Genomic DNA, 17,542 nt, shown 5'->3' on the forward strand with positions numbered 1-17,542 from the left:
TTGTACCCACAGAATTACAAAACAAAAAAAACATTGTTGATCTTCTGATAGATTATTATTAAATGATCATAATATTGTAATTAGTTAAAATATATATTTCCATTCGCTGTGATGGATTGGTTCTGTGTTACAAGTCAATATAATGTTTTATAACACATTTATTGCAGAAAAAGGTTGTTTGTTTAAATAAAAGATTTTATGCACACTTTCTGATTATGGCAGTTTTACTATAAAGCACTAATGCCGGTGTTTAGTACAAGCAAGGGAGAATTATAATTTATTTGTTCACTTCCCACAGACTCAGACTTTGTAAATCACTGCTGTAGATCCACCTAACCAGCACACAGTTAATAGTGTAATGGACTAATGATGGCGTAGTGTGTGTGTTTTTATTACCTAACAACCATCATGAGACCACTTACTTAAAAGTTGTATCCCAGTTTAAACACAGATTAAAGCAGGTTAAGTTCTGGACTTTAGCCCACTGCCATCTGCAATTTTAGTATAAGATAAATCCTAATATGAAATGGAGTGTTTAAAGAATGTGTTTATAGACTCATCTTAGAGACATAAGTCGTAAACGTCCTAAAATAAACCTGGGTAACACAGTCTTGTTGTGTTCTGCCAGCACCAAACACAGCTCCTGATAGAAGCCAGCAGCAGTTAACATGGTAACACCAGATTGTATGTCAGGCTTTTGGTTCACTTCCACTAATACAGTTCTGATGTAGCTGTGGTTCTTCATCTCACAATGAAGGGTCAGCCATTGTATTGCCATAACAACGCTATTTTTACATGCGCCCACTCTTGATGTCTTCATCCCGGTACAAATATCTCACACCGAGGCTTTGACTCTCAGCCAGAATAAACAGCGTTGCTTCAGAAATAAAGCTGAAGCTATTAGCGCATGCTTAGAGGAAAAACGGTGGGGTATTGTCTGTGGCGATCCGAGCTAAGCCGTTGATGTGGACAGTCAGTCAGTGTGTGTGTGTGTGTGTGTGTGTGTGTGTGTGTGTGTGTGTGTGTGTGTGTGTGTGTGTGTGTGTGTGTGTGTGTGTGTGTGTGTGTGTGTGTGTGTGTGTGTGTGTGTTGTGTGTGTGTGTGTGTGTGTGTGTGTGTGTGTGTGTGTGTGTGTGTGTGTGTGTGTGTGTGTGTGTGTGTGTGTGTGTGTGTGTGTGTGTGTGTGAATCTGTAGCCTGCACCGCCTGCTGGTCCTGAGACGTAGCATCACAGCCCCCACGACATGTGGCACAGTAGGTGATTCTCTGAAAGTGATGGCATTCAATTAAAGGGAAAAAGGAGATTTAATGGTGGCATAGTGCCGTGGCGTGGCCTCTTACAAACGTGGGGGGGCTTTGATCGTGGAATCAGTGGGGGACAGCGGCTTGCCCTACTTCATGTAATGAGATCACCATGTAACAAGTGGCTAAGGGCTGCTCATGGAAAAGGAATAATCACATAGTCTAATATGAATGCAGGTGTCATGTAAGAAGATATGCATTTCATTAGCACCACATGTTGCCTGAACCTGTCGTTCTATTCTAAAATACTTTTACAGCTACAGGCATACAAAAACTGATCAAAATATTTGTATTTTAGTGTAATTCCCTTGTTAATTATTATATATACTGCGCACGTTACCATCGTCCATCGACATTATATAAATGCAATAGTAGTTGCTTGTTACTGTGCGGCGGTTTCATAAGACATGCTTCGTTCTTCAGAAGATGTTGAGAGAACTTATGCGATCAGTCGTTCTAAAAGTGTCTTAATATTTCCACCAGGAGCCTCTAAGCTCCGCTCTAAGCATGCCATCCTGAATTATAAAGTGCCAGCTGCCACAGTTATAGGCCCCCCCATCAGTGGGCAGGGGTAGCCCCTCCTGCTTGCAACACCTGCCGCTCATCAGCTGACTCTCAGAGCTCCGACCAGCCGGGTGGCGTCATGCGTGTTCGAGTAGATCCAAACCACTCCAGTTTTCGGAAGAAGTAACTCAACATATTTTAGCAAGGATTTGGGGGAAGTAAAATTAGTTTATATTTTAGAAAAAGATTCAAAATCCTACTTATGCCAAGTAGGTTTTGAAATACAGGGAATTTTCTTGTATTGGTGCATAATATAAACACAGAGGAAATTAAATACAAAGATAACATAATATAAAATAGAGAAAACCAATAGGAAGAGAAAGCTATAACATATGTACAATACATATACATTAAAATAAATGCTTTATAGAAGAACATTTTAATAAAAAATTGAAGTTTTACTATAGAAATAGTGCATTATATCAGAATATATATATCAGAAGATGGATATTTTTTTAAATATGCAAAATCTTTCAAGTACTAAAGAGATTCTGCAAAAGTGATATATGTGTTTATTAAACTAAAATATACAGATGTGAATGTGTGAATGTGAGGAGGGTCTAACTGTTATATATTAGATCTGTATCCTTTCTCATTACATGAGTTTGGAGTAGCCAGAGATAAAGGCTTTAACTGTATTTGTCCTCTCTGAAAGGGATATCAAAACGATTCTTGGAAAACATATTGTTAGTGACAGGCTTGTTTCCAGAGCGGGCTTTACTGCCGTGCCTCAGCAGGATGATCAGCGGCAGGCGTCTGTTCGAGGGAACCGGCCTCGCTCAGTGACCCCTTAAATGTCCAGCTGAGGCTGATAAAAGGTCACAGGTCCAATGGAAAAATTCTCACGTAATTACAACTCGCGGAAGGTATGGTGTCAGTCACTACTGCCAGGATTCAGTGCCTGCAGCTAATAGCAGCGCTAATAAACACATAGCATTACTGTACGGTGATAAATGATGCAAAACTCTCTGGACTGAATGAGAACTTTTTGACGTTGTGATTTGAGTCTATTTTTGTGCTGAAGATGGAGGGTTTATTTTTAGCTTACTGTAGTTTTAGTGCTGTGACAAATTCTGCATAGTATCAAGTAATCACAGCATCATGTTAGCAAATTGGTATGTCTGAAAAGATGTCTTATTAAAACACAAGTGTACAAACCCTTTAGGACTACTGACTTTGTCATGAATGCACATTTTTAACAATAAAAAGACACTTTAGAAGTCGACACTTGCCAGATTTGGTGTTAGCTCAGTGTTTCTGGTGGCTTCTTTGCTTGCTTTTCTGACACTGCTGTAATGTGGCAGATAAATACAAGCTGCCAGACTATTTTGGCAACCTACACCGCTGTCTCGTCCTCTCCCGACCACAGATAGGGATCAGCAGTCTTTCCTGAGCGAACGTGGCTACCGGGGTAACGTTACAGCCTTATTTTCCTCCGGCCACATACACAAAAGATTAGTAAAGCCATATCCAATATCACTGGACTGTCAGGTCCCTTTACAATCAATAGCCTTAGATCAGAAACCAATCCATACACTAAGATTACATCATCAAAATAAAGATATAGCAAAAGTCCATACTGTACGGATGCCTTTAAAGTCCCATACCTTCGATATGTCTACAAAGCCAGATTCTGTATTGCCCTTTGACCCCTTGTTACTTGATTTTTCTTGTTCCGCAAACTTGTCTATCTAATAGCACATGTACGGAGCAGTGTTTGCTTTTTAGGGTGTCGGGCTTCAGCGGAGCGCCCACCCAGAGGCTTTGCACTGGCCTGTCCTCACTGTCTGGCAGGTGATAGATCAGACACGGAGGCTAACACGTGTTCCCCTGAAGAAGGGGATTTAGCGAAGTGCTGACCTCTTTACAACCCTCCCACACACACACACAGCACACATGTACACACATGCCAAATGTATATCACCCCTGACAAGTGACGTGGGATCAGACCTTGAGGTCCCTGTTTCCCGCTGGCACTCGTCTCTTTCTATGTCTTTTTTTCTCTTTCACCCACCCCGACACGCAACAATTTGTGCAAACACCACAGACCGGGGATCCTGAATCGACCCGGGTCATCTCCAGCCTTGCAGATGTTTTCGATTACAGGCACATTTGTGGTCAGCGCGGCTCTGTAACACACACACAGTAATACCCTTGTGGACACGCCGACTCAGATTTATGAAAAGTGTAAAACATGATAAAGATAGCGATGCCAATGTTCGCAGCTATGGGAGAACAACTCCTGCTTTGTCTGGGGGATAGAGCAGGTGGGACGCCATCCTGATACACACCCCCCCCCCCTCCTCCTCACCCCTCACCCCTTACCCTTTTTCCTCTACCCTCCCTCTTTCTCAACCATCAAACAAAAGCTGTCCGATGTCTTCAGCTCTTCAGAAGCGGCTCTGTAGGGGCAAGGTCCCTGTGCCGTTTAAAGGGTGAGGGACAGTAGGAGGGGGCGCTCGCTGCATCCCTCTGATTTTTCCCAGCTAAAATAGGGAGCTCCTAATCTCCTTTTGGCAGCGTTAGCCAGCCAGCCAATTCTGACACATTCTCTAGAAAGAAGCGCCGCTGACAGGTGAGCGGCTGAAAATAGTTACACGGGATACACACACACATGTTCATATAGTAACAGCTCGATACGCACTGTATGGGCCACGTGCACGCCGGTGGGATGCTCTCTATAAAGCTTCTACTGCATATTATGAATAGATCTTACATAGATATTCTTTTTATACTTTTTATTTTTCATTATTTTAATTCATTTTATTTTGTACTGGACAGCAATTGGTTAGTTTCCAGGCAATTTAGTTTTGTTTTGTATTCTTCTAGTTTAATTTATTTACTGTGCAGGCCCGTAGACATTGTAAAAAGACATATTGTTTGTGTGGGAATTTGACCACAGTGGGGAATAACATGCTGTACTTTAAACAAACCCTTACACAAATCGGATATCATTATTTTATAACTTAGTTTTTAATATTACTTTCAGTTTCAATATACAAACATATACACATTTTAGTCAACTTTTTGTTACTTTCCCATTTACAGTATACAAGGTGGATATGTTATAGGGTTATTCCAGTATGTTTAGACTATAACAACCACAAGATTCATTTTTTTCCAAGTTTTTTCCACAGTTAACATAATAAATAAAACATAACAAGTCCAAGTAGTTACAGCTATTTAGTGACATTTTCCTCCTGACATTATTTTTGGTGTTTGGCTTGGTGGGAATTAATTTAATACCAAAAACCTGGCTGTATGATTTTATAAATATTTCTTTATGTGGACATTAAAGAAAGGACTAGCAACTGCTGTGTTGAAATTAATAGGAATCCAATAAAAACAAACACAATGAAAGAAATAAATTCACCTGACACGTACATACACACAGCGACCGCCACATAAAGGAAAACAGCCGCTTGAATCGGGAATGTGCTTTAAGGTTGGTCAATAAAGATATTGAATGTGAAAGGGAAGCCGGGGTCAGGTGGCCGTAAAGATTGCTGCTATGCAAACATGCCTCATCGTCTTTCCATACACATGTGTACGCACACACACACACACACACACACACACACACACACACACACACACACACACACACACACACACCCACACACACACACACACACACAGAGCGAGGATGGACTGTCAGCCAGTATCTTTGTGTCTCAGGCCGGCTAAGTTATGAGCATACTGCACTGTATGATCTTACCGAGCTCATAACTTTCAGCACACACACTTCTGGCAGCCTCGCCCTTGCTTCCATACTTCAGCAACCGTAAAAAATTGATCTGGATGCTTTTAAGATGATCTGTGGCCCCCATGTCACAGGCTCTCTCAGCGCTGAGACACAAGCTCTGGACCCGATTGTCCTGAAGCGTGAAGGCTGCTGCGGTTTTGGGCCCGAGGTGTTGAATGTGCGGCTGACGATGACACGAACCCTCCCATCCCTCCCCTAGCCCTCGACAAGGGGGCCTCATCCAGCTGTCCTGTTGTGGTCAGATTCTCAGTACTCTTCTGTATCACATGGGGAGGAGATAATCCCGCAATGGTCGGATCAAGCTCTGGCCGGGACAGGCAGGGCTGTCAGGGCCGGAGACGTGAACTCGATGCTGAAAGGGAGAGTGAAAAAAGAGACAGACAGAAGGGAAAGAAAAACAGAGATCTTGCAGAAAACTGATACATTCGGCCAAAAACAGCAGCTTGTTCTGTCTTATTCCTCCCCCCTCCTCCCATTCTTCACATTATCTAACTCTTTTTTTACCCTCTGTGTTATTCTCTCTGCCCTCCTGCCTTGCTTCTCTGCCGTTTGCAGCGCCGCTAAGCTGTAAACTGAAACTGGTTAGCGCTGAGCTCTTAATTCTTGTCAGCGTCTATTAATTATGGGCCAGTTGGATGTTCCAGTTCAAACGGCCCCCGCGGATCTTGGAATTCTAACTCCGGCTGTTTGGTCACTTGTCGCTTGTTGCAGTCACATGACCATGCAGCAGGAAAACTGTGCGTGTGTGTGCTATTGTGTGAGTGTGTGTGTGAGGATGGTGGACAAAGGCAGCAATAATTTTCGTCACTTAGTCTGACAAGTCTACATATATTTAGTGTAGACACCTGCTTATTAAGTTTCTGCATGACACATTCTTATTGTTTTGAAAGCCTTTACTAACTCAATATCTCTCTATTAGGCCTATGTGTGTCATTAAATAGACAGAAGCTTTGGAATTGTAATATCTGGAGTACATGCGTACGGCCTCCCGAAGCACAATTTATCATTTTAAATTCACCTTAACCCAGAGTAATAGCAGAAACTACTACAAAAGCTCCATCTATCTCAAACCCAGTTCCTAGCTGCCTAACTGACTAATTAAAACCGCATCCACATGTGTTCAGAGAACAAGAAGTCTATTTGCAAGCCTTATTGATTACTTTAAGGCGTACAAATGGAAAGCTGTGTTAGGAGAGGGGCTCTCGATTTAGCTTCAATCTGCCAGGCATAAAATGATCTCACTGTGTTTGCTGGGAAGAATGAGCTCCCTCTGGGCACGGTGGGTAATTAGGTTAGTGGATAGTCGGTGTCAGGAAATTGAAAGACCATCCTAATCGGATTCTTTTGTTTCCAAGGGAATCAAAGGAATTTATACGAGTCACTGGGAAATCTCACACGACTCAATTCCACTTGACCATGTAAAATCTGTTTGCTCTCCCTCAATGCTCAAACAACTTGTAATACAAGCGTGTAAATCCAGCACATAGGGTGCATCTGATGTCCTCTGAGATGGCTTTCAAGATAATCCCTGATATGTCAGCTTGTATACTAACTAGATTCTTACAATGCTCCATCTGCAACACGGAGGTATTTAACTCTTTCAGTGAAAGGTCAAAAAGAAAAGAAAGAAACTCAGCATCTATGGGATATGCATAAATAACTACTTATACAGGAATAACTTTCCAAAAAAAAGTCTTAAAGTTATTGTTATTATAGTACTGAATATGTATATGACACTGAAGAAATTCTAAGTCTCTCTCCAATTCTCTACAGCTGTAATGTCAAATAAAGACATGTTATATTATTACATCTCTGGGAGAAAAACAGGTTGTGTGAATTATGAAAATTCATGACATTTTTTGTGTTTCTTTTGAATTTCTGTTCAAAGTCTAGAAAGTTTTTGGTGTACTAACTATGACCAAAAGGATGTATTGTTTAAGTTGACTATATCTGTCTAAATAAATGTGCCCTGTAAGCTTGTTTGTGCTGGGCATATTGTGTATGCATGACATAATAATGATCGATCAATCAATCATGAATGTAAAAATATTAAAAACAAGGGAATCTGAGATTGAGATCTATGACTCTGCAAAGTATTTGCGTATATTCTTTTATCACGCAAAGTAGTTATAGATGTAGCTGTTATTGAATTCACTTAAACTCTTTTTTTTTGGAAGCCATTTCTACATGTGTGATTTTTTTTTTTTTACAGGTGTACGTCTGGACCGGGTGAGAGGGGGGAGACAGAAGTACAAGCGGAGGTTGGACGCAGAGAACAGCGCCTACCTCGGCCTCAGCATGGCCCCTCCTGCCAAAAAGCCACGTGAGTCACACAGTTGTTGATGTTTCTATCTGACTCAGCTCAATTGTTTGGCACCTCAGCGTTACAGAGAGGCTTCATTTTGCTTTTAAATCAAATAAGCAATATCACAACTTGGGGTATTTATAGAATTATTATCAATTTCAATTTCAATTGAGACTGCCACTTCTTTTTAAACTTTATGTATTTGTCATAATTCCTATGCTCCACTATAATCCAACATACATGTATTTTTTCTTTATTTTCTTAATTTTGTTTGACTTTTTTTCTCTCAAACAAATACTGTTTTGTCACCTAAAATTGTCTCACCACGCCTCTCTCTTCTCTCTCTTCATCTCTGCGTCTGTCCTCCTCTCTCTCTCAGTGACGAAGATCGTTTCCCATCTGTTGGTGGTGGAGCCGGAGAAGATCTATGCCATGCCCGACCCCACCATGCCCGACGGAGACATCAAGGCCCTGACCACGCTGTGCGACCTGGCCGACCGCGAACTGGTGGTCATCATCGGCTGGGCCAAACATATCCCAGGTAGAGAGACATGGCTGCTAATGGATGACTGTGTCGTCTGGCATGCTTCTAAAAAATCATATTCATTTCCGTATTTAACAATTTCAAGTTAGATACTTATTTCTTTCTTTGGCAAAAATTCTATGAACAAAACCAAATTTAAGAAGGTCCAATTGGAAGACAAATTACATACATTATACAACTAGGATTATGTCATCAGTTGTTTCAATCAAAAATCAATATCTAATTTGTAGGGTTTGATTACAGGATTCATGACGACACTCGTATGATATACCTTTGGTAAAGCAAGCAAGAAAACCCACATTTGTACTTTTAATTTGTTGGAACGATACAGTATGCGATTACTGAAGTAGTTCACTGACTGTTGCACACACAACCCCCACCCCCCCCCCACACACACACACACACACACACAACACAACACACACTGACAGACACAGGATAATTAACATCTGCTACTCATCTGCACCTAAGGGAGAAGCTAGTCCCATATTCTAAAATCTAATCAATAAAGAGCAGCTGAAACCTTTGATTTGACTGGGTGGAGTGGGAGAGTCTGTGTGGTGGGGGGGGGGGGGGGGAGATACGCCCCTATGTCAATGTATTCCATTTCAATCCCAGACTTAAAGAAAGCAATCCTCTTACTTACTTAAGGAGACTACACAGTAAAATTGATTTATTTAGGGAAATACTGATGGATTTCCCCGGCCCTTGTTGACAAATTCTTAAATAAGACTTGTTATGCAAATAACCTGAGATCCTTTTTATCTCTATCAGTTGAAACAGAGTTTGGAGGGAGCACAGATTGGACTCAAAGTAGATCTTATTGATCCCATCGAGTATGTACAAAATTGCACATGTAGCAAATTGAATATTTTAATGAAGCTCACAAATTTCATTATTAATTAACTGGCTAAAATGTTCTTTATTTATCAATAAAATAACCATCGCAATTTCTCAGAGCAAAAGATATCATCTTTAAAAATATATATATATCCCGCCAGCAATACAACACAGGAAGATATTTAATTTATATAAAACAAAGAAGCTCCTTACATTCGAGAATCTGGATCTAAAGAATGCTCCAAAGAAAGAAAAGAACACATTTAGTTTTAAAATGACATCATGTATATTTATCAGAGAGTAGTCACAAATTCTTAAAAGTATTCATATAGCTACAGGGGTTCAGAAATAATATAATATTTTGGAACGTCAATCCCTGTTACATTTTCTATGTATAACTATTGATCTTGCATGCTATGTAGATCTAAATGCAGACCTGACAGAGTTATTAAAGGGGCACGCGACACTCTGGGGACACTTTACCCGGGGCCAGCGGGTCAGAGTGTCACCAAGTAACGATTAAGACAAAAGGGGTCCCTACAGTTTAACAGTCCACTCCCACCATTACACTCATAGCCCACTGCGCAAATGGCCTTAACGATGAGGTAATAAGAGTCATTACTGCGGATCGCTCCATTAATGCAAAAGTCCTTCAACATCCAGATGTAGAGACCTGGGAGAAAACATGCATGGGAAGGTTTTATGTAACATGTTGACATTTTGTTTAAATATGTCTGGTAAATGGCCGCCAAGCCCACTGCAACTTCCTTTACTTTAGTTTAGTTAATTGTACAAAACCAACTATTCCTAAGCTTCAAAACAAACATATTTTGCCTTCGAGAACAAAACTGTTCGGAGAAATGGTTTTCATAGTGTTTTAAATAAAGTTACTAAACGTGTGTGAAAGGAATGCTATAACTCATCATGAGGCATCCACTGATTGGATGTTACACAAACTGTCATGAAGATGGAAGCAAAATCGCAGCGCGGTAGTCAGGGGGTCAGGGGTGGCCACTAATTTGTGCAGCTGTTAACACACAGACACCATCTCCGACATGTAAGTGTGCACAACATGTGAAGATTTATATTCAGGCAACTGCATCCAGCGCCCTCTGGTATTTCTCTCGGTTCAGCATGGCTTTCTTCTTTCCCCTCTTTCTCTCCTTAACTCTCTCACACACCATAGTATCGTTCACACACTCTCTCTGGCTTCCTTGTTCTCTCGTTCCCATGGCTCTCCCCCTCCTACTCCTGCAGCTCATATAGGGCCCTCTAGTCTCATTATTACCTCTGTCTTTTTATTAGGCCCATTAGGGCTCTTAGGAGGCCTGTAATGATACTAAATGAATAGAGAGTGAACTGCTGTCTGCTTTAGACCTAGCTCTCAATGACAGCTTCAAGCTTCACTGCCAACCACTCACTCTCTTCAGTGTACTGAATAGGGATTCAATTACTTATCTGATTTGTTCCTGTACTGTACTGTTGCATGGCCAGAGCACTCTGCTTTTCAGCAAACAATTATCCTACACAATGCTGTTCAAACCCGATGGTACAGTGGTTCAGTGTGACCTGTAGCACCATTGGGTGTGGAAGATATTCAGTCTACTAAACAGATTTTGAATTGAGATTTGTTCCACCATTATTTATTCCAGTGTTACAAAGACTAAATGGACTTTGAAACCGGCAGAATTAGCATCTTGAATTCCTCAAGTGATCGCGTTTAGGCAACATAAACACTTTGGTTCGGGGGCGATGGTGATTTTGATCAAATGTTGAAGAAGTGTTGCACCTCATGCTTCAATATTAATTTTGACTTTATCAATATTTTAAAAAGACCATGATCTTTCCCTTACCCCCCGGCCCATAGAGCCTAATCATTGTAATAGTTATAAGATATAAGATTATTTGCCATACAAGTTATGACTTATTTTAACACTGGGAGATAATGTACATTAACAACATTTATTCACTAGATTTAATTAATGCTTTTATTCCAAATTGTAATATGTCTCTTGCTTCATAATCTACGGGCGTTCATCTAGACAGCTAAAGCAACATACCGTTAGCCATAGCTAGACTAAATGCTAGTTTGTCACAGAGTTACAGCTAGTATTAATAAAATGTACTTGCCCTGTCTTTTCTTTAACTATAAATAATTGTATTTCAGTTTGTTATCCAAAATAAATAAACAAGGCGGTAGCTACATCTAACCCACGAGCATCATCTTAAAGTAATTGAATTGAATTTAAATCACATATTTAAATATATTATACTGTATATTTAGTTTTAATAGGTTGAAATATCTGAATTTTGGGTACTCTCTATTTAAAGCTGGTTTAATTGGGTATAATAATTAGCTTTAAAAGATATAAAATGAACACATTACAACCCTTTATATGCAGTTTGCCTGCTAGGCTGTAATCCTTTAACACTTCCTTAATTCCTCCCTAACTGCACTCTTCCTTTGTAGTGCAGATTCATATATAATAATAATAGATTTTTCTCTTAAAACTATGGAAACCTGTGGTGTCTCTTGTCTCAGTTCATGCTTTTTGTCATCACAAGAGGATAAAACTGCAGAGAGGGAGGCATTCCCCAGCTGGCTCGATACTGTGTCATGTTTGGTCAAACGGCAGTAAATCCGTAGGGCAAAATATTGATATTTCATGGCGGGGAATCACCCTCCACAGCGACACTTAACTCAGCCACCTCCAGGCGGCACACCTGAAGCTCGAGGGCGACCTCCAGGGAGCCAGGAAGTCACTCCATCGCTTCAGTAAATTGAGTGGAAAGGGAATAAAAACATAGACTATAGGGGAAAAAAGATGGAAACAGCTGAAGATGGTGACTCTACTTTCTAAAGAAAGTTGAAAAAAATGTAGAGACAAAGCTTGAATATAACCAGTTTGGAGGTTTGATGTATTAAACACTCATAATAAGCATTTCAACATCAGTTTGAGTTTTTATGGACTCGCTTTGTACACACGTTAGTCATTGATCCTCCATTATTATTCCAAATACACCTGATGGGATTGAAGCCATTAATTTGCTTGCGTTTTGGGGATGGAAAGTATTGAATTGAATTCCTGATGCAGCCTACAGTATCTCCATTCAGGGATCCCGTAGTCCCTCCTCCCCCCCTAAACGTGTACCGGATGTCCTCCATCAACTGTCTGTTTGTCAGATCTGAGGCTTGGATCGATCCCCCTTTCGCATTTGGTGGACTGATTACAATCTACTAATCAATGACACCCCCAGCACTCTTTTCTCTCTCCCTCATTCTCTCTCCCCCCTCGTCGTTTCTCTATTTGCTTGATAAGAACCATCGGGAGGAATTCCTTTTAAGTCAACCTGCCCCATTCCCATCCATACAACTGCAGATTTAAGTAAGCAGAGTGCTGGGTTCAAGGCCCTGGTCAATACCCCCCCCAATCACCTTCCTATTCACTATAGAGAAGTGAAAGGTATTGTGGCGCTTGAGGTCCTTTCAGATGTCTGTCTGTTTGATGTGGTGTGAATGTCGCAAAGAGAGTTGATGGGTCGACCTCGAGATCTTGGAGGGATTGTTACCTCGAGTGCAGAAGGTTGAACACGAGAGACAAAAGGATCAAGATGGTGTCTATCAGGGAATACGTTTTGGTTTTGTTTCAGCACTTCATTTGAAAACCGTTCCCATCAAAATACCATTATGTCACCAAGTGTTCATAACAATTCAAGTATATGAGAATTTCATTAGGTATGTTTTTGACTGATATGACTATCAGAGCTGACTTGATGCAGATCAGTGTGGACTTAAGACCAAAAACTCTTCTGAAATCATCTTCCGCCATCTTGCCTTCATCAGAGTGGTAACTGAGGTTTATTTGTCTCCCATCAATTGTTGATGTTGTTGTAACTCTCCTTAGCTATTTGATTTTTTAGAACAGATATTATCGACTAAACTCTACAGAAAACAAACGTCCCTTTTGGTTCCTTGTTTAATCCTTTTGGACTTAAGGAGCTTTCGCATTAATCCAAAACTCTTTGAAAATGATATGACTAATTGATTCACATCACATAATTAAACAAATCTGATAAAGGCATAGTAGACACAAAATATCTGAGAAATTAAACCCGCTATATTGGTAAATACTTCTGCAACTTGTTTGATGGATTGAGTTCAGATGGTGACACCAACCAGAAACAATGATCAAGTGAATGAGAACACATTTATATAATTAGACCATTAATTCAGTTGATTTTGAAATAAAATGTTTGGGCTATGAAGAATTCATTTAGTTTTCTCTCTTCTGTACCATGACCAGAGTGAGAGGTGACTAGGTTTAAGGGTGGATTTGTCCTCACTAAGCGGTGTGTCATGTGTGTATGAGGTGGAGAGGGCTGACTGTGGACGGTTGATGGTGGAAGCAGCGCTAGCTCATGTTTCAAAGGCCTCCATACTTGACTGATTTATACTCTTCCTTTAAGCCACCACATACAGCCATCGGCCTCTGTTTCATGTTGGACTTCTCCGGGGATTATACAGGGTTGTATACACAGCCCATAAAACACATTGAGGACTTGAGTCGGCCGTTTACAGTGCAGTGAGGTTAATGGGTTGATCTCACGCTTGGTCATGTGAGTGCAGCAATACATGGAAAGGAAATCTCCCAAAAATAACATTAGTTTATTTTGGTTTCTGCAGGTTTTTCCACTCTCTCGCTGGCAGACCAGATGAGTCTACTGCAGAGCGCCTGGATGGAGATCCTGGTGCTGAGCATCGTGTTTCGCTCACTGCCCTGCGAGGACGAGATAGTGTACGCCGAGGACTACGTGGTGGACGAGGAGCAGGCGAGGGTCTCAGGCCTGCTGGACCTGCACGTCGCCATCCTGCCGCTGGTGCGACGCTACAAGAAGCTGCGCATGGAGAAGGAAGAGTTCGTCACGCTCAAAGCCATCGCACTCGCCAACTCAGGTACAGTTTACCTCCTCAATACCACTGTCTGTGACTGTTACGATTCAAGATTCAAGGCTTTTATTGTCATTCGTACATAGCTACAGTGTAGTTATGTCAGTGGAAATCTTAGGGCACAGGCTCCTCCAACAGTGCAACACAATAAAACAATATTGCAAGTAAATACAAATAAAATAGAATTAACTGATGCAGTGCAGCAAAACCTTTATTCAGACCCACATCATTTTATTTGACATTCTAGTGGAGACACCAATATTCCAAATATACCAATTAATGCTTTTGAGGAGTATTTTTGGAGAATGCGGGAAGACACCAAGAATACCTTGTTGTTGTTTTCTTCAACACGAAACGTTAAAGGGTGGCAACACACAGCAAATATATATTTCAGGGCTTTTACTTTTTTTACTTTTGGTTTAAGCACTTGACTTACCAAATGGTTTTTCTTTGGTAGCATCAAGAACTAGCAAATATAAAGTTATTGTATCCTTATTTCCTTCCTATTTTACTTTACAAACCAGAATACGTCACGAGCTTGACAGGAAGGTACATCTCTATGTGAAATCTTAAATAAATCTAGATAGTCGGCATTCAATTAAAGCAAACAATGAAATAAAACAAAAAAAATGTCAGGTGATTGGTTATATCTGGTGAGCCGATCACTTCCCCGCTGAAGGGTACCTGATAAGAGGGGACAAAAAGGTCAGCAGCGTGCTTGCTTAATGCAACGCTCAATGTGCGTGGATGTGTGTGTGCATCTCCTTTTTAATTTGTGTGCACATATGCGGGTGTGTGTGTGAGAGACTGTCACATTGCGCTCTCATTCTCTCCATCTCCATAACAGTGGCTGCCAGCGCGCCACAGCCCAGGGAGATATATTTAGCATTTCATTAGGAAAACAGGGGCTGTCAATAAAATGTGTTAAGTGGAGTGGAATGAGCGTTGGGGAGCGACGGGCCTCGTTTGTTCCAATGTGAAGATGCTGCGCCCGTATCGACAGTTTGCTTTTCATGAGGCCGGGCCTGTCCCCCACTAATCAATGCCTGTTAGGAGTCTTTTCTCCTGCCTGACTGAAAAATGAAAAATGCTGAGCCCAGAGCTTTAGTCTTCTGATGACAAACTCTCCATGGGAGGGGAGGATACATGGGTGGGGAGGGGGGTTATGGAAAGACAGGGATGTAAAGGTAAGGGAGAAGTGTGAGAGAGGAAGGCAGGGGTTGAGAGGGAGGCTCAGGGAGGGCGAGAGGGCAGCTTCGGCGCGTTTGAACACAGTTCTCGCAGAGCTTCGGCGGCAGGGGTCCTGTGGGTGTGACAGCTGTTGAAATTCATGGCCATTGATTTTGTAATTAGCGGAGTATCGACGGGATTGACGCCAGGCTGCTGACGGATTACATGGAAATTGTTTCTTCAAAGTTAGTTTTGCATTCCGCCCGTAAACTCCTTCAACACATGTGAAACGCTGTGCATTTACACACACACACGCTGACACACATTTGAAAAGCATATTCCCTCTTCCCCTCCTCTCTCTCACTGAGTCACACACACACACACACACACACATATGCTCGCACAGCCAAACGAGGATCAGATCAGTATTAACATGAAGGTTTCAAATGAAGAGAGCTGGAACACATGTGCGGTCCACATAGCCTAGTTAATTTCCCAAGATAGAAACGCAATTTACACAGAAGGCGACTGGTAAAAGAGACTTAATCAGTCAGTTAGGAACATAATTAGCCTTGTACTTTCCTTTTTTATGCCTCATTTACATGTTTATACGCGGTCTTACTTCATTCCACAACTTTCATGACACATAGCTGAGGCGATCTAATTCACTCACACACTTCAATCAGGAGCCACGTTCGCTTTAAATTCAGGGATACAGTGTGTTTAGGAGGAGACGAGACACTCTTATTCTGTTAGATATACCAAGATGAGATGTTTTTCGATTGTTATAATACTGAATTAAATTCCCATTTTGTTGTGCACAATTGTATCAGTTAATAAAATGTGGATATGATACATACACAGATTAGACCCGATATAAGTCTGTGCATTGGAATTGTCTGAAAGCAATCCGCTGCTTGTCCATTAAAACGCTCTCTGTCAGTTTGTCCTTTGGAGGACAAGCCTGTTTTTTTCCTTCCCCTGACTTGTAGACTTATACATGGAGAGCAGTTTTTAATAAGTCTCAACTGGTTTTATTTTAGAGCCTATACATAAGGGGGCCAACTGCTCTTTCTTATGGAAATGAAGGCCATCTGCCGCCATCATTCAGCTGAACGATATCCCAGTAATGCAGCCATCTGAATTCATTAGCAGGGGGGGATGTATGTGGTCCATGATACCAAAAGAAATGAATCTTTTTCCTGTCCCCGCCGTATATTTATACGGACCTACAGTACCTCTCTCCCTAGAGTCCCGGCCACGCGTAGGCATTTATTTAAGGAGCGTCATTAACTACTACCAAGAGAAAACCTCTCTCCAAAATTACATGTTTGCAAAGACAAGCTGCAGAATGTAAAGCTGGGGGATGCTTCTGCAAAAGTTGTTTTCGTCATACTGCAGGTCAATAGAAAATGTTCATTTGTTTGTCATTTAATACAAAGCTTTGGAATAGGTTGATTAAATGTTCTCTCTTGTGTCCTTCTCCAGACTCCATGCACATAGAGAACATCGAGGCCGTCCAGAGGCTCCAGGACTCCCTCCACGAGGCTCTGCAGGACTTTGAGGGCCAGCATCCGGAGGACCCCAGGCGGGCGGGCAAGCTGCTGATGACCCTTCCTCTGCTCCGGCAGACCGCCACCAAGGCCGTGCAGCACTTCTACAGCATCAAAATGCAGGGCAAAGTCCCCATGCACAAACTATTCCTCGAGATGTTGGAGGCCAAGGCTTGACACCCGGGCCAGATGTTTGACAGACAGCTGCATCACCCAACGGGAGGCGAGGGACAGCCCATAAAAAATAATAAGGTGGTGTGCCAATTGACAAAGAGAGGATGAAGCTTGGACTACTGAGTCATTTTAACACTTTTAATGGTAATAAACATAACAGGAAAAGGGACTAGAAATGGTTTAAAAAAGGGTGAATATCAACTTGATTGACATGGGATCATGAGGATGTATATACAGACGTTCTGTACAGAAATCAGGCAACTGAGGTCTTGTTATAACCAGAGGCCCTTTGCTCTATATCACCTGAAGCTTCTGTGATTTTGTTTCTTATCTTATTTTCATCTCAAAACAAAGCGTGTTAATATAAATGTCCTAAA

The 17,542-nt window shown here is 41.4% G+C and overlaps 1 protein-coding gene across 1 annotated transcript in view; it reads left to right on the forward strand.

The window, feature by feature from the left end:
• The window catches only part of esrrgb (estrogen-related receptor gamma b), a 32,601-nt gene extending 15,433 nt beyond the window's left edge, over positions 1 to 17,168 (forward strand). The window contains exons 4-7 of the mRNA XM_034144020.1: positions 7,844 to 7,954; positions 8,316 to 8,477; positions 14,005 to 14,274; positions 16,927 to 17,168. Of these exons, the coding sequence (XP_033999911.1) occupies positions 7,844 to 7,954; positions 8,316 to 8,477; positions 14,005 to 14,274; positions 16,927 to 17,168 (785 nt within the window). The remainder of the gene's footprint in view (positions 1 to 7,843; positions 7,955 to 8,315; positions 8,478 to 14,004; positions 14,275 to 16,926) is intronic.
• Positions 17,169 to 17,542: the final 374 nt, after the last annotated feature.

The sequence above is a fragment of the Trematomus bernacchii genome, unplaced genomic scaffold (genome assembly GCF_902827165.1).
Source record: "Trematomus bernacchii unplaced genomic scaffold, fTreBer1.1, whole genome shotgun sequence".
Classification (NCBI taxonomy): Eukaryota; Metazoa; Chordata; class Actinopteri; order Perciformes; family Nototheniidae; genus Trematomus; species Trematomus bernacchii.